Source organism: Canis lupus, chromosome 6 (genome assembly GCF_011100685.1).
Source record: "Canis lupus familiaris isolate Mischka breed German Shepherd chromosome 6, alternate assembly UU_Cfam_GSD_1.0, whole genome shotgun sequence".
In the NCBI taxonomy this organism is placed as follows: domain Eukaryota; kingdom Metazoa; phylum Chordata; class Mammalia; order Carnivora; family Canidae; genus Canis; species Canis lupus.
Genome location: NC_049227.1, coordinates 24,650,984 through 24,678,289, shown reverse-complemented (window position 1 = coordinate 24,678,289; position 27,306 = coordinate 24,650,984). Strand labels below are relative to the sequence as shown.

General features: G+C 41.4%; 2 protein-coding genes across 10 annotated transcripts in view; one reads left to right on the top strand and one right to left on the bottom strand.

Annotated features, from left to right (window-relative positions):
• Positions 1–13,753, top strand: part of LYRM1 (LYR motif containing 1) — a 32,021-nt gene extending 18,268 nt beyond the window's left edge. For 4 of the 7 annotated variants that reach the window (XR_005360843.1, XM_038540159.1, XM_038540156.1 and 1 more), the window contains one exon: positions 13,143–13,753. Coding sequence is in view for 6 of the 7 variants with exons in the window: in XM_038540159.1 (XP_038396087.1) it covers positions 13,143–13,145 (3 nt within the window). In the remaining variant the exon portion in view is untranslated. Of the gene's footprint in view, positions 1–412; positions 1,639–5,996; positions 6,234–13,142 lie in introns of those variants that run through there. The other 3 variants (XM_038540155.1, XM_038540157.1, XM_038540154.1) reach the window with 2 other exon arrangements.
• The window catches only part of DNAH3 (dynein axonemal heavy chain 3), a 171,507-nt gene continuing 148,862 nt past the window's right edge, over positions 4,662–27,306 (bottom strand). For 2 of the 3 annotated variants that reach the window (XM_038540140.1, XM_038540142.1), the window contains 9 exons: positions 23,832–24,057; positions 21,298–21,542; positions 20,138–20,254; positions 13,064–13,218; positions 12,129–12,296; positions 10,408–10,550; positions 7,300–7,504; positions 6,490–6,627; positions 4,702–5,055 (listed from right to left, as the gene is read on the bottom strand). In XM_038540140.1, the coding sequence (XP_038396068.1) occupies positions 4,702–5,055; positions 6,490–6,627; positions 7,300–7,504; positions 10,408–10,550; positions 12,129–12,296; positions 13,064–13,218; positions 20,138–20,254; positions 21,298–21,542; positions 23,832–24,057 (1,751 nt within the window). Of the gene's footprint in view, positions 5,056–6,489; positions 6,628–7,299; positions 7,505–10,407; positions 10,551–12,128; positions 12,297–13,063; positions 13,219–20,137; positions 20,255–21,297; positions 21,543–23,831; positions 24,058–27,306 lie in introns of all 3 variants that reach the window. The other variant, XM_038540141.1, reaches the window with a different exon arrangement.

Here is a 27,306-nt window from a genome sequence, read left to right as displayed (position 1 = left end):
ATTGGTCCCAGTTTCTTACTATAGCTTTGTATACACAAACTTTTTTTCTTTTCTTCTTTGGAGTTTCATCTCATCATGTGATCTGTAGTCATTTTTCCCTCCATGGAGGCAGTATGAAAGAGCACAAGCTCTAGAATCAGATCTGGGTTCAAATCCTCGTTCTACCACTTGAAGTACATAGTAGCTTGAGGTATTTAACTTGTGAGCCTCCATTTCTCATCTATAGACATTATCTAATTCCTTATAAGATTATTGTAAGGATTAATGTGTATGAGGACTTAAAGGATTAATGAATCAGTGTAGACTTAGTGCTTAGCAGAGAGCACGGTACCTAGTAAAATCTCAATGAGTATAAGCTGCTGTAATGATTATCATTCTTAATATTATCATTATTCTTGTTCTCATTATTCAGATTCATCTGCCTCCAATGGGCCTTACCCCACTACGAGGCCGGGGACTTCGAAGCCAGGAAAAACTGAGGAAATTTTCCAAACCAGTATATCTCAAGTCTCATGATGAGATTTCCTAACCCAGAAGAAAATTTGTTTCTCAGAATGATGAGCCAACTAGGTCTTGAATGTAAACCAGATGACAAAACCCTTCTGCTTGATTAGGGGCAAAAATTTAAGTATCTTCTTAAAAACCTCAAAAATATTGGTATTCACCCCATGATCTGTGCTCACACATCTTTTCAGTTCATCAGAATCTTGTTGCCTACATGGATGACACTAACCCTAGAGCTTACACCCTCACTGAAGCATCATTTGGAAACAAGACTAAGGCCTGTAAAAGGAAGACAAGGATGACAAAGCTTTTTCATGGAAATGCCATTTGCCAAACATGCCAGCTGATATGAAGAAATTAGCCAGTTGCTGGAAGTTCTCATAGCAACTATAAAACTATATACCACCTTCAGAATATTTTTAGGCTTTTTCCCCAGAGTTTTTGCTTAAAACACAAAGGCTTGCTTGAAAGTGGGTTTCTTTGTGTATGTTCTATTATCTTTTGACCTTCCCAATTCCCAGATAAACTTCTCATTGGAGTGCCTCATTGCAGATGCCTGGGTGGCTCTGTTGGTTAAGCATCTGATGATTTCAGCTCAGGTTCTGATTCCAAGGTCTTGGGAGCCCTGTGTTGGGTTCCTCTCTCAGCAGGAACCTGCTTGTGGATTCTCTCTCTCTCCCTCTTTCCCCTCCCCCTGCTTGTGCTTTCTCTAAGATAAATATATCTTTTTTTTCTTAAGTGCATCATTGGATTGAGTGTATTGTTTCATGGAAATTTTACTTGAGACCCATCCCTTCCCCCAACATACACAAAAGTAGTTGTGTTAAGTAAATGCACATATGTTTACTTTATCTTAAGGCCTGTCTTAAGGATGCACATAGGATCTGAAAGGCTCACTTGAAACCCATACTGCTGCATTCATTATAAGTATTTTATCTTAACATTAGAAAGTACAAGGGCCAACCCAGCTTTCAAATTATGTCTAAACAGAAATGGTACAAAGAGAAATCAAAATATAAAAGATTTATACCCCTGCATGTGTGGAGTCCCATGGCAAGTCATGTGTACCTCATTATTATTCCTTTTGACCTCCAAAGAGAATGAGCATCACCAATAAAGACAAACCTATATCAATTTTGGTCTTTCTCTATTCTTTTCCAAAATGGCTTTGTGACCCTCAGAAGCAGCAGATATAACTTCCTGCCCATACCTAAATGTAAGAATCCCTTGTCACCTAGATCCTTTCAGTCAAAGTAAACATTATATTTCAATCCCAAAACCTGCACCTGTGAGCAAAAGCATACACTTTCATGCTGAGGGTAAGTAAGTACTACAGAGTTTGGCAAGGACATGGAGAACATATCAACTGTGGCACTAGCATATGCATATTGAACACAATCTTTGGTGAAGAGAGACGAGAAATTTAAATGTGCTGACAGATGTGTTGGCCATTGAGTAAGCATAAACCCTAGACTCGCTTGAATTGGGAAACATGAATCTGCTGTTCTATCACTCTCCTTCAAATCTGGTCTCACTGTGGAAGCGTACCCTGCTCAGATGTGGTTCTAGGGTTTAAGCATTTTCTCATGAAACATAGGGCCTATGAAATCAAGTACTTATCTGATGATCAACCATTGAAACAGTGATCTGTTCTTGCATTGGAGGAAAAACTGGCTCTGCTGGACCAACTGAGACATGGCTTGCCTTTCTCTTTCCTGGTCCCTTTCTAAGTAATTCAAGGTGATTTTGACTGTGCAACCTTTGCCTTTAACTCTGTCAAAGTGTAGAAACCACCCTTCCCACCCAACCTCTTCCAAAATGGAAGTCCATCTCCTGAGTGTCTTCTATGTGCCAGGAATCTTACCTAAATGTGCATTTTATATGCCTAGCCTCCTTTGCAAAGATGTATATTCTAATACCCAGAAACATAATTGTCAATTTACTGTCAAAACTTCCATATAAGTTATGTTTATAATAGCTTCTTTTTCCTCCCATCATCTTTGGTCTTATTTTTTTTTTTTTCATCTTTGGTCTTTTAAAAGTAGAATTTATCATCCCTATGTCCCCTCTTTCAATGAAATTTTCTTCCAACACTGACAAGGACTGAAAACTATTTACCCAACAGCTAGATTTTTAAAGAGCAAAAACTAGCTTGGTGACAATGTTTGTCTGATGTTATCTTCTGAGCTATTTATAGGCAGGACCTGCAGCTTCTCACCAAGCTGTCTCTGGCCATCTCTGCCCCAGGACTCCAGCCTCTAACTCACCAGGATTTCTGAAGAACATACTGCTCTTTCCCAGGGGAAGACATTAATTATCACATTGGCCCTAGTAGAAAATGACCTCAAATTTAGGGCACTCTTTCTTTTCAAAGTGGAGGAAATTTTTTAAATTACAAAAATTTAATCCATCGTACAGAAACATTCTGTCCCTTGACCCCTGAGGAATGAAAGTCAGTCCCTGCCTCCCTCAGCTTTTTGTTGCTGAAGCTGGGGGTTAGATAATTAAAATTCAATTGTTCTCTTAGCAACCCCCTCACTGCCTTAAAGCTTACAATATGATTTAACCAGTCCAAGATTAAGGCATTTGGGATCCTGACCATCTTTCCATCTCACATGACTAACAATCTTACTTGGAATGATAATGGCAGTTCCAGCTCTCTATTCATTCTGATTTTCTCTCTCCCACTGGGGGTGTGGGGGGAGGGACTGTCTTTCTCAAAAAAATAACTAGTAAGCTACCTACATTGAGCTGAAAGAGACTGCTCCTCTTTGCTGTTTCTTTATTACCTCCTGGCAAGATCTGAGGAACTGCCCTTTTGTACTTAATTTCTAGGATCAGATAATTTGCTAATCTCAGAATTCAAGGTTCTTAATCAGAATTTTATCAACTCCATGTTTCCATGAAAAGGTTTCTGGAACATGTTTGTTTGGTTCTCAGAAGCTTCCCACATTCAGGAAAAACAAAGACCCTGAGGTCATTTCTTCTAGTTGAAGAGGCAGAGAAACCAGCAGACACATTAGACTCAAACAGCCTTATGTCTTTGCTCAACAATGAACTGGCCAGTGGAATGCCCTGAAGGAAGTCACTTAAAGCCAAAGCACTAAGTGAAGGAGTTAGTTGAGAAGTAAATATATCAAGAAGGTGATGTTCATATGCCTCAGGACTCTCTTCTAGCTAGCCCTGGGGGGAAACAGTATAAACTAGAAATTTTTTGGACATAGGTGTTGCAGCCACACATTTAAGATTCTACATCATAACATAGTTATGAATAAGTCGTTGACTGGGAGGCAGCATGTGGCAGTGAAAAATGCATGGGTTCTAGAGCCAGACAGACCTTGCCTCAAAACCTGACTCTGCAATATGAAAGAGCTAGGTGATTTTAGGCAAGTTACATAATCTTCCTGAACCTCCAGAGGGAGAGACTGTTAGGAACAAACAAGACATCTAAAAGCCGAGGCACACATACACACACACACAAATAAATAAATAAATAAACAACCCATGGCACACAGGAGGCACGCAACAAATACTGGTTCTCTCATGTCTCCTTTCTTCCTGAAATATATACGCATCTATTGCAGGCTAGTAGAGAAGTATTTGTGTCTCAGTTCTACCACTGATAAACTGTGGAACCTTGGGCTAGTTATTTTTCTAAGCCTCCATTTTTGCATCTCTAAAATGGCCATAGTAATACCCTAAACCACATAAGATTGTTGTGAAAAGTGTTTTTCAAATATATCAAAACCTTAAAAAATGAAAGTAATCCTCTGAACCTGAGAGACTCTGATGTTAGTGCATAGAAACACAATAGGAAAGCAGCAATTAAAACTTCAGTGGCAGCTATAGTGAAACCAACAGGAAAAAAACACAAAGGTGCTTAGCCAAATGACTAAAGGTCTAGGTTGAAGAAAGAGTCCCACTGTCAGTATTCAAATCCAGGCTCCACTATTTTCGTAGCTATCTGATTTGGAAGATCTTACTTACCTTCTCTGTATCATGATATCTGCAGCCATAAAATGATGATAATAATAACCTACTTTATAGGGCTGCTCTGAAATACTGGCTCATAATAGCAAGTGCTCTATTAATATAACTGCCACCATCATCATCATACCATGTGCCTCTTACGAAAGGAAAGCTAGGTTGTGGTCGAGAATGAAATGCCTTTTATTTTCTGCATTGAGACAGATGCCATTAATTATCCAGCTGGCACAGAGAGGCCACCCCTCGGTTTATCCAGTGCTTCTGGGGCCTGTCTGTTGGTAGTTCAATGGAGAGCACATAGTTGGTTGAGTGGCCTGTGGTGGAAAGGATGCCTCTTCGGGCACTTGTTTTGTAGACTGGACACACATAAATGTTCTGATGCAGAAACATTGCACTTTCCCCAGGTTTTAGCCAAATAATGGGCAATGGGTCATAGAGAATTTTGGGGAAAGACTCCCCAATCTGCATTGTTTTCCTGTCCCAGCGGGCACCTTCTAAGAATAGGCCTTTTATGTAGGCCCCATCTTCTGGGCTACTCTCCATGACCGTTTCTTGTGTGGTTACCTGGAAGAGAGGAATCTTGTAAGTTCTTATGCCTTTTCCCTAAATGGGGCAGCATTAAGAGATTAGAAAATCTGCTATAATGTCTGCTTTTCCCAATAGGCATTTCCCAGGACACTGGGGTCTCTGTAATAATACTTCTGCCTTCACACATGGACCAAGTCTGATTCCTAGTCAGCATGGTGCCCTTATATATGGTGGGGATAGAGAATGCACTAATGTAGGAGTCAGGAGGCCACATTAAGTATAATTAGATTAACAACCTTGCACAGTCCTTTCCCTTTCTGGATCTGGATACATAAAGTGAGGAGTTAGATTCAGACACATGCTGGTAAAACAGTTCTCTGGTAGGGAGAAATAAAGCCTTGACTTGTAGTTTTTGTTGATTTCTATGGTATACACGGTCAGTGTCAGCTATCAACTATGTAATAACCAGCAACAAACTGGCTATGGTGAATTGATATGAGCCAGCTCCAGCACACCACTGTTTAGATTCAGAGGTGGTAAAGTCAAATTCCTTCAGATAAGTACAGAAAATGGTCCAAGTATAGTAAAACAAGGAATGGTGGAGATTATGGGGAACCAGAGATCACAAAATCCATTTAAAATCAGTCAAATTCTAATTTTCTGTTATTGTGAATAAAATATTTTTCACATTTTTACTTCTAAGTACTTATTCCTAGAATAGGAAAAAGGCTATTGATTTTTGTATATTTAACCAGTATCCAGCCACCATAACAGTATTCTGATACCTATTCAGATAGGTGTATTTCTAGAGTATCAGTATTCTGATAGGTATATTTCTATCAGTATTCTGATAGGTGTATTTCTAGAGTCTTTAGGATTTCTAATTATATAATCATTTCAACACCAAAAATATGATTTTATTGTTTTTCTCCAATGTTTATCCCTGTTATTTTGTTACTATATTGCATTATTTTCAGCTTAATGATGTCTTCAAAGACAATCAAGTTCATTCATAAACTAAATTAAGACCTAGACAACCAGTCTGCAACCTCCCAACAACAGGATCTTACTCCTTTCTCTCCATGTATGGACAGAGTGATATTTGATTACTGGACATTCCTTTGACTTCAAGCAAAAGACTACCCAAGACCATCCACATCCTTCCAAATTAAGAGTCCACCATGGTGAATAAACAGTGGGAGAAGATGCTTTAATTTTTCTTGGTATAATAGTGGCAGAGTTTTCCTCTGGAAAGATTCCTTGTATATATACAGAGACAAAGACTTGGGAATCCTCTGATTCTGTCAGGCATAACTTTGGAGCTATTTTAAGTTATGCTAAATACTTTACTTGTACCATCTCAGAAACATTTGGGCCTTAATACATCCAAATGTTTGGACTCATAAGAAATAGGCAACATTGCTTTCCCTGGTTGGTCCCTCGAGCTGGCCTAACCCAAAGCACATCTACCTCAAACTCAAATCCGATGTGGTCAATGGGGATGGTGTGTTTCCGGGCGTAATTCTGAGAGATACCCGTCAAAAAAGACTGTGTGAAGTAGAATCCAGAGATCCAAAAGACCACAGGGGGCCCATTGTCAATCCATTCCTGGAGAGGCACAGAAATAAAAATTCAAAATCAACAACACATCAAAGATAGTTCAAAGGCAGGTAATGTAAATGAGTCCCATTAAGAAAGATGTTTTTTCTCATTTTTTTTAAAATAGGCAGCCCTCTCAGTTTAGCTTCTATTTTTCCCACTTTTGAAAGGTACGAAGATATATATTTCTACTTTAAGAAAAGCATAGGTGCAGGCTGTGTCAGGGATACAAGAGAGACTAGTGAAGACTATAGCAGTGGAAACTATGTGCCATGTCTAAAGTAAGCAATAGCCACTCATCTCCTAACAGTTGCCGTTCAGGAATGCAGGCCCATTGTTTCAAGTCTTCCCTTTCTTTGCAGGACAAATACCTGGATTTTTATGTGTAATAATTCAATGTTTACATGTTAGCTCAAAAAATTTAAATTACCAGGCAGCCAAACCAAATATATCTATTAGTCAAATCTGGCCCATGAGCCACCAGTTTGTGACATTTATTCTAGTTCCTACTCCTGCCTCTATAGAGGCTATAATCTTTCCAAAGACTCTGAAAAGTCTCCCCCCTGCCTCTTCCTCCTCAAGTCTGGGAAGACTCTTTCTAGTGTGTGTTCAATCCGTTTCATGAAGTCCTCTCCACCTGAATGAACATGCAGATGCTCAGTTACCCTGACTCCCAGGTACCTGGAAGAAGGCCAGGCGGGCCAGCAGGTCAGCCACATAGCCCCCCAGTGGCTTTAGTGATGGGTAGGACTTGGCCATCCACATGGCTGGCACTTTACCCACGATCATGCTACTGAAGACATCCTCCAGCTCTGAGGACATCAGGACCTGCCCTTTGATGGCTCGGCCAAGATTAATGAGGCTTCCTCGAACCACTTTGGTCAGCCTGCAAGAACAAAGATGCTGGCTCAGCCAGGCTGTCCAGGTTTCTTCTACCCAAGTACACTGACATGAGGTCTCCTTTCACTTTTCCCCTCTTCCAAAGGTCATACAAGTAATATAAGTTCATTGTAGAAAAATTATTAAGATGAGAAAAAAATTAAGTCACCCAGTATCTTATCACCCAAAGATAACTTTGATGTTTATCTTTCCAAATTTTTCTATATGTAAACACATTTTTTCTATCTTTTTTTCTCTTAGCATATAGGGAGCATCTTTCTAATTCAATAGAGACCGAAATCATCCTTTTTAATGACTGCAATATATTTCATTTTATTTAACAATTTCCCTAATGTTGAATCATGGTATTTCTAGGTTTGTTGTCATTGTAAACAACATTGCTAGGGACATCCAACCATATCACTCTTTGTGGAAACTAATAATGATTTTCCTGCTAATGGTAGAGTTTCTGGGTCAAAAGGTAACCCAATTGGGGTGCCTGGGTAGCATATTAGGTTAAGGTTTTGACTCCTGGTTTTGGGTCAGGTCATGACATTGGGGTTGTGAGATCGAGTCCCATGTTGGGCTTTGCGCTGGGCATGGGGTTTGCTTAAGTTTCTCTCTCCCTCTGTTTCTCCATTCTACTTCTGTATTCTCTCCCTTTAACTCTCTCTCCCAAATAAGTAAATAAATCCTTTTTAAGAAAAGGTAATACAATTTGAAGGGGTTTGATCCATATTGTCAAAGATGTTCTTTTTATAGATTATGAGGTCCATGCCTGAGAAAAGGCAGCTGAAGGATAGTCTGGGAGAAGCCAAGATTGCTTGCCTTTCTCTCTGGCCTCTGTGTTATGAGACCTGGCCAAGCCCAGAGGGAATTCACCTGAGAGTGCCAAAGAACATGCCACCAGAGAAAACCTGTCATCTCCAAAGACTTCTGGAATCTCAGCCAAATGGATATGAGAATGATCAAATACAAGAAAGAGATTCCTGGATGTGTAACCACTAAATATTCATATTAAGAGTAAATTAGGTGCATTGCTGAGGAGTCAGGGGGCAAACTGACTACCTGAGGGATTATACCACAGAGGAGTAGCTATTACACCTAATGATATACTTGCAGGAGCTTTTTATTTTTGCAAATATGAGCTCTGTTTCAAAGTTTTAGTACCCAGGGAAGGAACATATGCCCCAGAAGACACAATAATGGTTCTCCTGAATTGGAAGCTGAACTGTCACCTCATCATTTTGGGCTTCTCATATCACTCAGTGAACAGGTCAAAAAAAGGTAGTGGGGGGAATGTAAGAATATTACTCAATGTGATTAATCCTGACCATCTTTGGAAAGTAAGAGTGCTGTTACCCTGTTCTCTTCTATTACAATGATCAGTGGCCAGGCTAGTGAAAGCTCCTGCTACCACAGAGGAAGAGCTCTAGTGACCTTAGGAAAGGATGAGTGGCAGAAGAGAGAAGCCATTAGGCTTAATATCTGGATGAGTGACAACTACATCCTATCATGCCAAGGTATCTGACTCACAGCAGTGCTGCTGCATCCTTGGCTCACACCGCATACTTTGCTTTGTTCCCCCTTATGGCCAACTGCCTGTTGACTCTAGAGAATAATCCTAAAACTGGGAAGGCAAGGACTTTTTAGATGACATTCTTCTAGTTCTCTTGTCCTTCAGAGTCAGGGCTGTCCCTAAAACTGAGCAATGACCAATGAGCAAAATGGAGACAGTAACAGATGAAGAACTAGAAGCAGTAAGAACCTTGGATTCAAAGGCAGAAGTGAGAAGTTTTCTCATTTGGCACAGATGGTCTTTGAGAATCTTTTCAGTTTTATTTAGAAGTCAAATCAAGACTATCTATCTATTGGGCTCTGAGCTATATACAGTAATTGAAGTGAAGAGGGCCAGAGAGTTTGAGCCCCACAGCCAGCCCATCCATAACACCCCTTCGCTACACGGTTAGGATAATGGGATAAACTTCTCTCCACCACTTTCTCTGTTCACACGGATTTCACATATTGGTTAAGTACATGGGTTCTGGGATCAGACAGCTGGGCTCAAACTCAGTTCTATCACTGAATGACCATGTGACCTTGAAAAACCCTACAGTTTTTAATCTGTAAAATGGTGGTAGAGGGATTACTAACTGCATATTTCAAAAGACTATACTATGGCTTGAATGCAAACACATGTATGGTGCTAGGCGTCATATCTGGCACTAAAGGTTTATGAAAAGTGATTCTAACAGTTACCTTTACTATTAGCCTGTTTGGTATTGTTTTTGTTTAAGATTTTATTTATTTTTTTCATGAGAGACACAGAGACCGAGGCAGAGACATAGGCAGAGGGAGAAGCAGGCTCCCTGAGGGGAGCCTGATGCAGGACTCGATCCTGGGACCTCAGGATCGCGACCTGAGCTGAAGGCAGACCCTCAACCACTAAGCCACCCAGGCGTCCCAAGTATTTGTTTTAATCTGACTTTGCAGGTGCCATATTTTTTTTTTAATTTTTATTTTTTTATGATAGTCACAGAGAGAGAGAGAGAGAGAGGCAGAGACACAGGCAGAGGGGAGAAGCAGGCTCCATGCACCGGGAGCCTGATGTGGGATTCGATCCCGGGTCTCCAGGATCGCGCCCTGGGCCAAAGGCAGGCGCTAAACCGCCGCGCCACCCAGGGATCCCTGCAGGTGCCATATTAATGAGTGGGAGAGAATGAAGAGAAAATACAATTTAACTGTAAGTGAACACACACTGGGATGGCCCTATTTATAGACCTCCCTATGGGTGGGGCAGACCACTTCCTCTGCACAGCAATCCTAATCAAGGGTACACATCAGTTACTGCCATTAGATCATACCCCTACACTCCAACTCCCAGGGTCCAAGTAAGACCACCTGACCCACCTGTTGAATCTGATGAGTTCCTGCCTTAGGACAGTGTTCATGGATTCCTCATAGACCACAGGGTACAAATTCACAACCATTTCCAGGTCAAAGTCATTGGGTAGCTTGGAGAGTATGTCCTGGGCCAGCTCCTGAACCACTTCCTTAAAGTACAGACAGTAGAGAGGTGAATAAGAAACAAGGACTGTGCGCTGTGGTTTTGTCTGGGTAAACCTGAACCAATGAGCATTAGTCTTTTTAATCACAGTCTGTATGACCTTTCTGGGACTCTCCTACAGAAGCCAGTTCTGCCTGGGGGAAAGGAGGTCCCTCACCTCTCTACTGGTCTTTAGGAAGGCATCACCTTTTGGCTCAGAAAGTAAAAAAGTAGAGTAATGAGAGCCCTATCCTGAAGCAAGTGCCTGAGGGCTGAGCAGGGAATTCCTGCTCAGCCAGATAGCCTCAGGGCAGCACTGAATCCTGGCAAACTCCTCCTGTCTTTAAGGTTAGCCCTAGGAGACCATCTCCCACAGCAACCTCAGCCAGTGTCTTGGGACCAGCTCACAGTACAGATCTCTTGCTCAGTGCCAGTGACAGGATAGGATACCTGGGAAGGCAGTAGGTCATTCCTTAATATTGAACAAGAATGGGCCAGGGCAATGAGAGTTGGCCAAGTGGAGAGGGGACAGGCCTAGAGGAACAAGGAGGAAGTAGGACCTGGGTGTGGCAGAGACAGAGAGCTCTGCTATCCTGTGGATCTGAGAGGCTTGGAACACACACTTCCTTCCCTCTTCCCTCTTCCCACTGAGACCAGGCAGGCTGCTTTATCTTCATACCTATTCTCACTTATAGCACTATGAGCCAAATCAAGAGAAATCTATAGCTGAGAGGGCTTAAACCTGGGGTAGCTCAGAAGGTGGGGAAGGGACAGGAAGAATAGGAAAGAAGAGGGTGTGGTGGCATCAGGAGATCATGGCCCTGGGTCTGGCTGTGCCTCTGAGTTGATGAATGCTTTGAAGCAGGTCTCTTCCTCTCACTGGGCTCATTTCACCCCCAGCTGTAGACTGAGGATGGTGGGATGGGTCTGTGCTTCATAAAGCATGGACTAACCATGAAAGGCACTCAAAATGATTCTAGGTGTTTCTAGGACATGGAGCAAATCGTGTTGAATCACATAGTGAGAAAGTCACTCTCTTTTCAAGTTTAAGCCACCTTTCCCTTCTCATTCTTCTCAAGGACAAAGTCTCAGATCAGTGCTAATTAAATGCTCTGTAACATTGGCTGATCTTCCCCTTTCCACAAGAGCCAGCAGGGCCTCAGCAACATCATCTGTGAAGAACCTAATAACCATTTAGCTTTCTTTTAGTGGCTGTTGTGACTTTATGGGAATGACATTGGGTTTCCGTTTATGGTAATAATTTGCAGTTTTTAAAAGAAATGTTTTTAAGCAAAAGAGATTTAGGTTTAAACATTATGTAAATGGAGTATAGATGATATATGGGTATAGCAACGAGTCATGAGGGGTATACAGGAGCTGCTGACAGTCTGGAAACACTGGTGTTCTTCTAGGTCTGTATTTAAGGACTCTCAGCAGGAAGACCTGAACACCCATACCCTCCCTCAGGGGTCTGCCAGACTTCTACTTTTCTGCCTTCCTGGTCATCAGCCACAATCCTGTGTGACTACCAGGTGGAAAACTTCCTGGAAAATGGAATTATGTCTCCTGCCCCAAGCCTGGTTACCTGAGGGGACTTGCCACTCCCTCCTGACTGCCTAGGGAGGGTCAACAGCACCCCTTGAAACAGCTGGTTGGTTTCCTGGTTATCCTTGGTGATGTCAGCATTCTCATGGAGGCCAAAGACTTCTGGGTGGGCTGTGATGGGTAGGTTCCTGAGATAGTCTATATAGGACTGGAAAGGAAATCTTCAGTTAAACAAAACCCAGAGATCACTCAGGGCTTGGCCGGACCTAACCCAAGAAAGAATCATACTGGATTGGTAACATGGGCCACGCCTGCTCACTGCCGCACACACCACTCCTCTCCCCTCGTCCACACCCCAAGCTCTTCCTCATATGGTTTTCTGGGGAGTGAGTATGAAGCTAGAGGTCTGAGTATCTCCTCTCCCACCCCTAGCCTCTCCCTGTTCCCCCCATAGTTCTGGCTTTGCACTCAGACACAACTGGGTTCAGATCATAGTTCTATTGCAAACAAATTGTGTGATTTGATCACCAGTTTCCCTATCTGTAAATGAGAAGATAAGTGAGGTTACAGAGGGGTAGGCCTTGGCATGTAATAGGTGCTCAATAAAAGAAAGCCCTTTTCAATCTCTTATAGGTTTCCTGTTTTCTTCTTCCTGGTCCCATTCTTCCGTCCAGTTTTTCTGTCCTTTCCCCTCCTGAACCTTTGTTTTCAAGTACCAATTTCCAGCCTGTTTACTAGTAAGGCCTCATCTTAGCCATCTTTCCTCTTAACTCTCCAAGATGAACTTCATATTTTGAGAAGGACCTATCCATCAAATACCCAGTTTTCATTAAACAGTAATGATGTCTCTCTTAGAGGCTTTTTGGAATATTGGAAATAGCTTATGGACCTAAATTAGGAAGCCCAAGGCTATCCCTGGGCCCTCCTTGCCTACACTTCAGCCCCTGGCCACATGGGGACTGCAGAGCCCCTCACCTGGTAGGAGCCATGAGGAGGGATGTAGTAAGTGTCTCCAGGAGCAATATAGTAATGATCTTGCTCAATTTCCTTACAGTAGACCGTGGACAGAAGGGACAGCAGGAGACGCCTGTCTTTGTCATCAGTCACTCTGCCTCCGTAATTACATTCCCCTGGAGATAACCAACAGGAAGAAGTTGAGCTCAAGAAAGGTCATAATGAACTTGGTTGCTACCTAAAACAGGATTCTTCCAGCTAAGGAACTCTGCTGAGATACAGAGTTGCTGAAACTAATGCTTACCTTGGGATGACACCAGGCCTTTTTGGTATTACGTTTGCTACAAAAATAGTACCTGTTCACCATTTAGGAAGCAGAAATAAACTGAAAGAAAAACTATACAATCACCAATAATTCCACCAGAGGTAACTATAAACATTTAGGCCTCTTCTACATGTATGTGTGCATGTGTGTATACATACATGAAAGCCATTACAGAGAGGTGGTTCAGGGCAAGCACTTTAGCATGAGACAGTCCTGGATTCCAATTCCAACAGTTTCTCATCCATCAAGAAGTAGAGGTAATTTCAGTACCTATCTTACAAGGTTGGGGTTAATAAAGCTTATAAAACATTTCGCACAATGCTTAGCACATAGAAAGCATTCTGTTTATTATAGCTATTACAAATAAAAATATTTTAGAAAACTGACATTATCCCATACATTCTGCTTTGGGATACTCCACTCCCTTCATTAATATCATTCTCTGAAACTCAGGTTTTCTACACTCAGTTTTCTACAAAAAGAATTAGGTAATTCTCTGGAAGCTACATCAAATCCTTCTCACTAACCCCATGATGTATTTTCTAGCTGGTCCAGATTCCACAGTATGTGGGTGCCACCTGGTATTTCGTAGTTATGGACAACACACTAGTCTGCAAGGAGGAAACACATCTGTGTGTATAGTGTGTGTGAATGATGGGCTCATTTCCAATTCCAACCATTCCAGGAAGACGCAGGTCTACAGACAAGAAACAAGAAGTATGACCCAAGTTTGGGGCAAGAGGCCTCAGCTTCTCTTGGTTTTGGAAGGGTCTAAATGCCTAGAAGGATGATCTGGGTGGTTCATTAAGGGAGAAGTAAGGGTTTCAGGGGAAGCTTATACTTATTGAGTAATTTGAGCCCTGTCAGAAGCTGTTTTGCCTTAGGCCAGACCATCTACATTTCTGAGGCTCTCTCTGTAGACTTTTCCAGGTCTTTAGAACATTACAGCCTGTCCCATCTATAAATAAGTTTTTGATAGCACTATATTAAATATAAGAATTAAAATATAAAATTAAAGAAACAGTGGTTTTCCCTCACTGAAGTCAGTATGATAGAGCTAGATGGTACCCAAGAGAGAACACAAGTGAAGGTAAGTCTCAGGCACAGGGTGATGGTGCACTTCTTTGTCAGCAAATTTTCTTCCAGGAGGTACCCTTACAGGCTTTAGGTTTTATGTTTGTTTAGGAAGGTGCATTTCTTTATAGCTACTTATATGCCTATTCTAGTAGTAAGAGCATAAGTTCCTACAGGACCAAGATGTGCTCTTGTCTCTTCTAAGGTCTCTACTCTCCCTGCTAAAAGGCTGAGGGTATCAGATTAAGAATGTATTGACATCTAATTTGATAACCACGGTCCAAACGAGACCTAGCTCTCTGTTTTTGTTTTTTAAAGATTGTATTTATTTATTTATATAAGATAGAGAGAAAGAGTGAGAAAGACAGAGACAGAAAGAGAGCATGAATTTCTGGAAAACCACAAACTACCAAAACTGGAACAGGAAGAAACAGAAAACCTGAATAGGCCAATAACCAGGGAGGAAATTGAAGCAGTCATCAAAAACCTCCCAAGACACAAAAGTCCAGGGCCAGATGGCTTCCCAGGGGAATTCTATCAAACATTTAAAGAAGAACCCATACCTATTCTACTAAAGCTGTTCGGAAAGATAGAAAGAGATGGAGTACTTCCAAATTCGTTCTATGAGGCCAGCATCACCTTAATTCCAAAACCAAAGACCCCACCAGAAAGGAGAATTATAGACCAATATCCCTGATGAACATGGATGAACATGGCAAAAAATCTCAATAAGATACTAGCCAATAGGATCCAACAATACATTAAGAAGATTATTCACCATGAGCAAGTGGGATTTATCCCCAGGATGCAAGGCTAGTTCAACACTCATAAAGCAATCAATGTGATTGATCATATCAGCAAGAGAAAAAACAAGAACCATATGATCCTCTCAATAGATGCAGAGAAAGCATTTGACAAAATACAGCATCCATTCCTGATCAAAACTCTTGGGAGTGTAGGGATAGAAGGAACATTCCTCAGCATCTTAAAAGCCATCTAGGAAAAGCCCACAGCAAATCTCATTCTCAATGGGGAAACACTGGGAGCCTTTCCCCTAAGATCAGGAACAAGATAGGGATGTCCACTCTCACCACTGCTATTCAACATAGTACTGGAAGTCCTAGCCTCAGCAATCAGACAACAAAAAGAAATATAAGGCATTCAAATTGGCAAAGAAGAAGTCAAACTCTCCCTCTTCGCAGATGACATGATACTGTACATAGAAAACCCAAAAGACTCCACCCCAAGATCGCTAAGGATGGCTGCCTGTTGCGGGGGCGGGGTGGGGCAGAGTCTCAGGCACCCTGCTGCTCTGACAGCTTAACAGTTTTAAGTATCTCTAGGTACAAAAGTTCTTGGAGTTAGGAGTTCTTTGCTTTGGGAGACTTGGAGCCTGTGAATGGAAGGGAATGAGAAAGTAGTTCTCTACAAACCAGACTTTACTGTGCTATAGATACCCTAAGTTGATTCCATTCTATCAGATGAGGTTTTTGTAATCCTTAGCAATCCTGGAGTCCTGGGATTGAGTCCTGCGTTGGGCTCCTGGCATGGAGCCTGCTTCTCCCTCTGCGTGTATTTCTGCCTCTATGTCTACAATAAATAAATAAATAAATAAATAAATAAATAAATAAATCTTAAAAAAAAAAAAAAAAACAGACACATAGATCAATGGAACAGAATAGAGAATCCAGAAGTGGACCCTGAACTTTATGGTCAACTAATATTCGACAAAGGAGGAAAGACTATCCGCTGGAAAAAAGACAGTTTCTTCAATAAATGGTGCTGGGAAAATTGGACAGCCACATGCAGAAGAATGAAGCTAGACCATTCTCTTACACCATACACAGAGATAAACTCAAAATGGATGAAAGATCTAAATGTGAGACAAGATTCCATCAAAATCCTAGAAGAGAACACAGGTAACACCCTTTTTGAACTTGGCCACAGCAACTTCTCACAAGATACATCCATGAAGGCAAGAGAAACAAAAGCAAAAATGAACTATTGGGACTTCATCAAGATAAGCTTCTGCACAGCAAAAGAAACAGTCAACAAAACTAAAAGACAACCTACAGAATGGGAGAAGACATTTGCAAATGACTATCAGATAAAGGGCTAGTATCCAAGATCTATAAAGAACTTATTAAACTCAACACCCAAGAAACAAACAATCCAATCATGAAATGGACAAAAGACATGAACAGAAATTTCACAGAGGAAGACACAGACATGGCCAACAAGCATATGAGAAAATGCTCCGCATCACTGGCCATCAGGGAAATACAAATCCAAACCACAATGAGATACCACCTCACACCAGTGAGAATGGGGAAAATTAACAAGACAGGAAACAACAAAGGCTGGAGAGGATGTGGAGAAAGGGAAACCCTCTTGCACTGTTGGTGGGAATGTGAACTGGTGCAGCCACTCTGGAAAACTGTGTGGAGGTTCCTCAAAGAGTTAAAAATAGATCTGCCCTACGACCCAGCAATTGCACTGCTGGGGATTTACCCCAAAGATACAGATGCAGTGAAATGCCGGGACACCTGCACCCCAATGTTTATAGCAGCAATGTTCACAATAGCCAAACTGTGGAAGGAGCCTCAGTGTCCATCGAAAGATGAGTGGATAAAGAAGATGTGGTATATGTATACAATGGAATATTCCCTCAGCCATTAGAAACGACAAATACCCACCATTTACTTCAATGTGGATGGAACTGGAGGGTATTATGCTGAGTGAAATGAGTCAATCGGAGAAGGACAAACATTATATGGTCTCATTCATTTGGGGAATATAAAAAATAGTGAAAGGGAATAAAGGGGAAAGGAGAGAAAATGAGTGGGAAATATCAAAGAGGGAGACAGAACATGAGAGACTCCTAACTCTGGGAAATGAACAAGGAGAGGTGGAAAGGGAGGTGGGTGGGGGCTTGGGGTGACTGGTTGATGGGCACTGAGGGGGGCATTTGATGGGATGAGCACTGGGTGTTATGCTGTATGTTGGCAAATTGAACTCCAATAAAAAGAAATTAAAAAAAGAAAAAGAAAGAGAGCATGAGCAGGGATCATGACCTGAGCCAAAGGCAGATGCTTAACCAACTGAGCCACCCAGGTGCCCCGAGATCTGTCTCTTTGATTAGTGTCAATACAGAGTTCTGATGATCATTTATATCTGGTTTTTCTTGCCTTCCATGCATATAGACAGGCTACACTTCTCTAGGTCCCTTGTAGGGGGCAGGGTGTGAGAGGCAAGTTCTTGTGCATTTAATTCCTGGCATGAGTCCTTCAGTGCTATCCCTGTGGCAGTGACCACACAAGTATGTCCTGAGACGTGGCATCAAAAGTTGATGGAGCTTTTGCCAGCTCTGCCCCTGATAGATAATTATATCCACTGAATTTATGTTGTGTGTGTCACTTGGGGTTTTGGTTTAGGGAACAGTGTGCCGCGTTAAGGTCTGTGTGACCTTTTACAACTGAACTTAATCACTCTAAATCAAGATTTCTCAATCTTAGCACTATTAACATGTTGAACTGGATAGTTCTGTGTGGTGGGGGGCTGTCCTATGCATTGTAAGACAATGACGCATGTTTAGCAGCATCCCTGACCTCTACCCAGTACCACCTCTATTTAGTTGTGATAGCCAAAAATGTCTCCAGACATTGTCAAATGTCCCCTGGAGGGCAAAACTACCTTTGGTTGAGAACCACTGCTCTCAAGTCTGAATCTCATCAGCTATAAAATGGGGTCACTAACATGAAGCTCACAAGGTTGCTATGGAGACTGAATATGATGATTGTGTATATAGAGTGCCTGCTGCAGGATTGGGGAAAGGATCCAAACTCCTCAATGTATGGAGCTGAGGAAGGAGCTTATGTATAATCTTGAAAATGCCGGAGGTTTTCCTACTGAGATGCATTTTGACCTTTGGCCATGGTATTCCACTCACTTAGCCCATCTATATTTTATCTCTTATCTCTGGGGTTACATGATGTGTTCCTTGAGGGAAGCAACCATGTTTTATACATTTACATTCTTCCATATTATGTACTCATATATACTGGGTGACTAATAAAAGGTCACTGGCTTTAATACAAAATGGCAAGTGCTGTTTTCACCTTAGGGTACCTCTGCTGGGAATGCTCTCCTTCTTCCTTCCCCCTGCCTACCCTACTTTCTTCTTCTACTTGTAAGCTCCTATTCATCCCTCAAAACTCATTTTTTATGCCTTCAGGAAGTTTTCCATGATTGTCCCCTACCCCATCCCTGAAAATTTTTTTTTTTAAGTTCTTTTTTTTTTTTTTTTTTAAATTTTATTTATTTATGATAGGCATACAGTGAGAGAGAGAGGCAGAGACATAGGCAGAGGGAGAAGCAGGCTTCATGCACCAGGAGCCTGACGTGGGATTCGATCCTGGGTCTCCAGGATCGCGCCCTGGGCCAAAGGCAGGCGCTAAACCGCTGCGCCACCCAGGGATCCCGCCATCCCTGAAATTTAATCATTGTGCTATCTTTCTACTTTATAAATATTTCTCTTGTTGAACTTACCACTGTATTGTCATTTATTTATTTGTCGTTTATTTTTTTTATTTATTGTCATTTATTCCTTTTTAAAATCATTTTTAAAAAAGATTTTACTGGGCCTCCTGGGTGGCTCAGTGGTTAAGTGTCTGCCTTTGGCTCAGGTCAAGATCCCAGGATCCTGGGATCAAGTCCTGTATCAGGCTCCCCATGGGGAACCTGCTTCTCCCTCTGCCTATATCTTTTTTTTTTAAGATTTTATTTTATTTTTTCATAAGAGACACAGAGAGAGAGAGGCAGAGGCAGAGGCAGAGGGAGAAGCAAGCTCCCTGTGGAGAGCCTGATGTGGGACTCGATCCCAGGGCTCTGGGATCACACCCTGAGCGGAAGGCCGATGCTCAACCACTAAGCCACCTAGGTGTCCCTACCTCTGCCTATGTCTTTGCCTCTCTATGTCTCTCATGAATTTAAAAAAAAAAAAAAAAAAAAAAAAAAGATTTTACCTATTTACTTGAAAGAAACAGAGAGAGCCTGAGTGGAGGGAGGGGCAGAAGCAGAGGAAGAAGCAGACTTCCTATTGAGCAGGGAGCCTGAGCTTGATCCCAGGACCCCAATATGATGGCCCAAGCCCAAGCTGAAGGCAGATGCCTCAATGACTGAGCCACGCAGGTGCCCCTGTCATGTATTTCTTTATGTATATATTTTCCTTTTAGACTGTGAGCCACCAGTTGAAATTAGAAATTGTGTCTTAGTTTCTTTTTTTTTTTTTTAGAGTCAGGTTTATTTTTATTTTTATTTTTTTAAATTTATTTATTTATTTATTTATTTATTTATTCATTCATTCATTCATGAGAGACACAGAGAGAGAGAGAAAGAGAGAGGCAGAGACACATGCAGAGGGAGAAGCAGGCTCCATTCAGGAAACCCTATGTGGGACTCAATCCCAGGTCTCCAGGATCACGCCCTGGGCCAAAGGTGGCGCTAAACTGCTGAGCCACCCGGGCGATGTCTTAGTTTTTTACAATATCCGGCATGGTGACTGGCATAAAAGCTCAATGTTTGTTGAAAGAAAGAATGAGTGAGTAAACAAATGAATGGAGATGTGATCAGAAGAGTAGAAGGGTGGAGCATGATACTGGAGATTTATAACTAGAAAAGACTCCTCCCATAAATACCTGTCAGGTAAGTTAGAGCATCAAATGGCACCTCCTTGTAGTCATTCAGAAACATCTGGACCTGCTGCATACTAATCCTCAGGTCAGATTCGTTGAATTCATAAGGAATATTCCAACCTGCACAAAGCATAGAAGAATTAGAGGCTTACTGCCAAGAGCTCATAATTTCCACTCACAGACAGAGCTGTTCAGTTAAGCATCATTATGGATCAGGAGTCTCTTTCAGCTCCATGAATATCAAGCACCAGGCCAACTATTAGCCTTGACATTTACTGCCAATGTGGGAGCCATTCTGCCTGAGAAAACATCCATTGTAAAATCAATTTCCTTATGGATCTCTCCATTTGTTAAGGTAGATGTTAATGTCCTGGGATTTGTGGAATGAGAATTATTCACTCTGGCTGGAATACTGTGGTAATGCACAGAGTTCCAAAAATAACACTAAAGCATAGCTAGGGAGTAGTATCTATGATTTGGCAACAGAACTAAGTCAGCTTTGAGAATTCCCCTCATTGTGCTCATGGGAACATGGGATGGCCAGGCCTTGAAGAAACTACCACTTGTATTTTCAAGGTTATAAATAATAAATGCCCAGTAGGTCTGGGAAAGTGGCATAAATGTGTGAAATAACTGGGCATGGGGGAAGACAGCAGTGTACGGTGGGATCTGTGTTCAACAGAGATGTTTAATTTCCTCCTGAACATTTACATTTAAATAAAAAATATAACAAAATAATAAAATTCATGTTCTGGCACACAAAACACAACTGGCCAGTTGGTTGCAAGCCAAACGATTACATGGATTTTTAGATATCTGGCACGGGTGAGAGAATGTGGTGTGTGAAACGCAGATGCAGAGGCAGTGCCCCCTCCCCCTCCCCTGACTATCTCATCCCTGCACCCCTCAGTGGTCAGGTAGTCTGTGGAGCTAATGGGGGCTATGACATAGTGGTAGAAGGAAAGAGAATACTCAGAGAAAATCACCAAGAGGTCTGTTTGCCTCCTTGTGTAACCCAAAAGAAGAGCTGAAAATACATTGAGGTGGGTCATTTCAATGCTATTGATAATGTCAGAAGCAGCCCAACCTTACAAACCTGAACATACACCTACACCTGTCTGTGCTCTGTGCCCCAGCAGCCAAGGTACACTGTCATCTCTTACCTAGAGGTCCAAAGTTCCTCCTCTCTTGAACAATGGCATGGAAAAAACAAAGGCCAAACAACAGCTTTTGCCACATGACTGCCTTCGTACAGCTTTGGAAGAACACAGGGTCTGAGATGGGGTCATTGAGGAAGGAGCGCAAAAGGTTGGCCCTGAGCCCTTTGGGGGGCTCATTGGTCATTTTGATCCCATTTTGGAGGATGCTGACTGGAAATTTCTCTGATGGATAGCTGGTTAACCAGAGTCTGGAAGAACAACAGACCTAACTATTTAGAGCAATGTAATGTTATATTGAAAAACAATAACAAAAAATAATAGCCACCATTTATTAGGTACTACTAGATGCCAAACCCCATGCTAAGAATTTGACATACGTCCCTTCCTTCACTTTAATCCTCACAGCCACTGTATGTGAAAGGATTAGCTATCTGCTTGTACCAGTGAGGAAATGAAGGCATGCAGAGGTCAAGTGGGTTTTTCAGACACACCGCTTAGAAACTATTGACATGGGATGTGAACTCAGAGCTCCTTGACTCCAAAGGCCCTGTCTTAAATGCCACATCATATTCTATGATGCCCAGGTACTACAGCTGGCACCCCAGGAGTGGCCAGGGAGGGAGGGAAGAGGCCATAAACAGGTAGCCCGAGGTCTGACTTCAGGCTGCAGTTGGGTGATGTTTAGCTCATATCATGCAGGTCAACACGATGCCTATAACATAGTTTTGAAGTAGTTGCCAAGCTTTAAAAATCTAGGGCTTAAAAAAAAAACAACTAGATTCCCACTTTCCCTTTAAAATACTCAGAAAATCTGATCATAAGGGGCCCACATTGAGTACTTGGCACTAGGTAGTCACTGCTCTTCTCTAAAGGGCATGGGCTTCTAGTTCACCACCATCCCTGCATCTCTCCGCTGATGTCCAACAGCAAGGCTGACTGCCCATGATGATTGCTACCATATTGTGGGAACTGCAAGATATCTTGTGCCTGTCCTCTTTACTCTTGTATGTTATAATCCTGGCTCCTGCAGGCACCCGAGGTAATGACTTTTGGATTAGGACCATAGTATGGAAAACCTTAATGTCAGCACAAATAATTTTTTTGTTCATTGAGTGTGTCATTGATGATAATTAGTCAACTCACCATTTCAAACCAGATAGAATTCTTTTTTTTTTTTTAAGATTTTATTTATTTATTCATGAAAGACACAGAGAAGCACAGATAAAGGCAGAGGGAGAAGAAAGCTCCCTGCAAGGAGCATGATGCAGGACTCAATCCCAGGACCCCAGGACCATGCCCCAAGCTAAAGGCAGATGCTCAACCACTGAGCCACCCAGGCGTCCCCCAAACCAGAGAGAATGCCTGAAACTAATGGATCCCCCTTAAACTCTTCTATGAATTTTATGAGTCTTACATGAATATAATAAACTATGGCCTAATCTGGCTTTGTCGATAAACACCAAACACTTTTCCTGTTTTCAGGGAGACTTGACTAAGATGAAAATAACCAGCAACCTTTGTGGCCTAGGACAGGAGTTGGCAAACTTTTCCTGTAAAAGAAAGAGATTTACTCTTTACAAAGAGTAAATGTTGTAGGCTCTGCAGGCCATATGGTCTCAGTCATGACTACTTAATGTGAAAGCAGTCAGTATATGAATAAGCATGTCTGCATTTCAATAAAACTATATGGACATTGAAATTTGAATTTCATTTAATTTTCATGTGTCACGAAATACTCTTGTTTTGATTTTTTCAACTATTAAAAAATATAAAAACTCTTCTTAGCTTATAAGCCATACACAAATAGGTAGCAGGCCACCTATTGGTCCACAGGCCATAGTTTGCTGACCCTTGGCCTGGAATAGGAGAGTATTTGAGTTGAAAAGGGGTTTGAGTCTATCTGGGTTATCTCGTCATCCTGTATATGCAAAAACTGAGGCCCAGTGTTGCTGGGCTTAAAGTTCACAAAAACAAGTAGCTATTTCCAATATTGATTAAAATTCCACAGGGCCCAAGAAATCTAGGATAGAGCAATATGGACAATGGTGCCTACATTGCAAGTAAGGCTTTTTTTCAAGACAATTTGTAAAAATCAGATTTGCTAACATTTAATCTACCTTTCTAGACATGTCTCATATTACATTTTCCAACAACGTCTCACAGCATATGCCCCATGGAATAACGTCTCAGTGTTTTCTTTATACATGTTTTTGCTGTTATAAATGCTGTCCCTTCTGCCTGAAATGTCCTTCCTGGCAAAATCCTATTCATCTTTCAAAACCCCAGGCAACTGTCAGGCCTCCCAGCATTCCCCAACTTTCTCTTCCCTTTTCTGTGCTCTTTGGTTCTTGTTCAATCAAGTATAGTAGGTACTGCATAGCGTCAACATCACTCATCTGTGCTCTGTCCTCTGCTAGACTGAGAACTTCTTTAATGCAGAACTGTATTTGTTTACCTTTACATTCCCAGCCACCAACATGACATCTGGAGCTCAAGGTTGGGGCCCAGAAACAGGCAGTGATGGGGTGGCCCCTCACCTGAAACTGATGTTGGTGCTTTCAGGAATAATCACCTCCTCACAGATCTTCTCCAGTGTGGGCATCCAGCTCGTGGCTAGGTGGCAGTTCTGTAACACTACCCAGGTCCCATCTGTGATGGCAGCATTGATCATTTTGGCAGCAATAGAGCCTTGGCCTTGGCCAAGGGAGATGGTCTGTGTTTTGGCACCTCCCATGCCAAGATCATCAGCAAACTTCAGCAGGCCTGAGATGGGGAAGAAAAGAGGCTTTTGAAAGAGGACAGGCCAACTAAGACTATATTAACGTAACAATACAGAAGGAAGGGTTACATTGAAATTCTGGACATGGAAAGAAACTCAGGCTTCTGTCAATTACAAAATAAGTATCTCTAAAAAAAAAAAAAAAAAAAAAGTATCTCTATATGGAAGCTTTAGACTTCTGGTAAGAGGGTAAATGAAGCTACTATTGATTCCTCTTTTGTTTTGAATACATAGACATTCTTGATTTAAAAAAATTACACCAGTCAAAGAAAAAAAAAAATCAGAGACTAAAAGAGAAATTCCCAGATACCAAAAATGAAGAAGGAACTCAAAACTAGAGAGGTGAGCACACAACCAAAGAACTAGAAACTGCGTTATTACAAATGTATTTTACTAAAAAAATAGACATTTGTATAGTGAAATTTCAAGTAAGTCTCTTTCATTTCTCTCTTCTTCAGAGGCAGCCGACGTTACTAGCTTTTTGTGAATTCTTTCAGAGATATTTTATGCATTTAAATAAATGCACATACTATTATACTTATGTGAATTATAGAAAACTGCATTTGCTTCTTTCATTTAGATCTTTTCCACATCGAAACAGTCATACCTCAGAGATATTGTGGGTTTGATTCCAAACCACTGCAATAAAGTGAATATTGCAATAAAGTGAACAAATGATTTTTTTGGCTTCCTAGTGCATATAAAAGTTATGTTTATGCTATGCTGTTATCCATTAAGGGTGCAATAGCATTTTGTCTAAAAACAATGTATTTACCTTAACTTTAAAATATTTTTTTGGCTAAAAAATGCTAACCATCAAGTGAGCTTTCAGTGAGTTGTAATCACTGATCACAGATCACTAGAACTAATATAGTAATAATGAAAAAATTTGATATGTTGCCAAATTTTACCCAAATGTGACCCAGAGACATGAGGTGAGCAAATATTGTTTGAAAAAAAATGGCACCAGGGACACTTGGGTGGCTCATTGGTTGAGCATCTGCCTTTGGCTCAGGGCCTGATCCCGGATTCCAAGGATCGAGTCCCGCATTGGGCTCCTTGCATGGAGCCTGCTTCTCCCTCTGTCTGTGTCTCTGATTCTCTTTCTCTCATGAATAAATAAATAAAATCTTAAAAAAAAAAAAAAAAAAAGAAGAGAAAAATGGCACCAATACTCTTTCTGCCACCTTGAAGCCTGTGGAGCCTGCTGGGAACAGGACTCCTAAGTTGACAAATATGTTTGGAAGGCTGTGGTCCAAGGCTATTTTTCTCTGGAACAAGAGGGAGCAGACAGCTCTTCTTAAAAGTGGAGGTGTTTACGCTCCACATGAAACTGAATTCTGTCTAGGGAAGAGATGTGCTTATGGGTATGAAGCAAAGAACAGCACAGTGACTCCTTGTGGCAAACGGAACAAAAACAGTAATGTGAGGAAAAGTAACTCTTGCTCATGGAAACAGTAGCATGGTTTGTACCAAATTCCCAAGAACTTACCCGCTAAGGCCATTGGCCATGGAATCATGTGATGCTATACCCCTCAAGGATTTAAACTTATTGAAAAGTTAAATAAAAATGCAGATCTGTTCTCTTAAAAAAAAAAAAAAAAAAAAAAAAGAAGGGCACCTGAGTGGTTCAGTTAATTAAGCATCTGCCTTCGGCTCAGGTCATGATCTCAGAGTCCTGGGATCAACTGCCCCATGTCTGGGATCCCTGCTCAGCAGGGACCCTGCTTCTCCCTCTCCCTCCTCACCTGCCCTCTCTCTCACTATCTCTCTCTCTCTCAAATAGATAAATAAAATCTTCAAAGAAGAAGGAAAGGAAGAAGGAAAAAAAGAAGGAAGGAAAGAAAGAGGAAGGAGGAGGAGAAAGGGAGGGAGGGAAGGAGGGAGGAAGAAAGGAAAGAAGGAAGGAAGGAAGGAAGGAAGGAAGGAAGGAAGGAAGGAAGGAAGGACGAACAAACGAGCAGTGATAGACTTGTTAAAACTTCGATTTGTAAAACAACTTTGTATCTGCAAAGTACAATAAAGTGGAGCATAATAAAATGAGGTATGCCTGTAGGTACAGAAAAGTCTTATTCTTTTTCATGGTTACACATGACAATGGTATTTCACCGTTGGAATACACCATGTTTCATTTAACCAGTCTAGATGTTGGCAGTTTGTGGAGATATAGCTTTTGTACTCATAAGAGATGGGGGGCTGGAATTGAGACTTCTGTATGGTTAGGATCCTCAAAGGGCTGCATGATCATATTAAGGTGGCCAGAAATCAGGCTACTGGTCAAGAAGCAATGCAGAAACTCGTCACTGGCCTGGAGCCTGGGTAGAAAAAGTAAACAACTCTTCACTGAGGAAACAAAACACTAAGTCTATGCCACATGCAAATGAGTAGTGTGAGTTTACAGTTCCCTGTGGGAGGGATTCCCAACCTGAGAAATTTCCCATGAAATTGATCCAGAATGGCAAAATCCCTGGGGCATCAGGATTTCCATATGCAAAGTTGTTCTGTTAGGGCTCTTTTAAAACCTAAGGTATTATGAGACTCCCACGAAATAACACAAGCTTTCTGATTATGAACTCAATAAAAAAATTACCAACTACATGAGGAAACATATCACTATAAGGGAGAGTGAGCATATAGAACAATCAGAAGAATTAATACCCCCAAGGATTACATAGGGTCTCGGTTATGGACCAAATTGTATCCCTCTCAAATCCATATGTTGAAGCCCTAATTCCCAGGACCTCAGAATGTGGCTGTATTTGGAGATGGGGGTCTTTAAAGGGATAATTAAGTTAAAATGAGGTCATTAGGTCAGGCCCTAATCTAATAGGACTGGTGACCTTATAAGACGAGGAGACTGGGACATAGACACACTCAACAGAGAGAAAACTATATAAAGACACAAAGCCAAGGGAAGAGGCCTTGGAAGAAACTAGCCGTGCTGACACCTTGATTTTGGATTTTTAGTCTGCAGAATTTAGAGAAAATAAATTTCTATTGTTTAAACCACTGAGTCTTTGGTATTTGTTATAGCCGCCCTAGTAGATTAATATAATCTCTGAAAAGAACCATGAAAGAAACACACAAGAAGGACCACAAAGCATATAATTCAGAATTATATGAAAAAAAAAATACATGGATTTGGAATAAAACAAATGAAACTTTTAGAAATGGAAAGCACTGTCATTGAAGATAAAAACTCAAATCACTGATGAAAAGAAGAGGGTAGATTC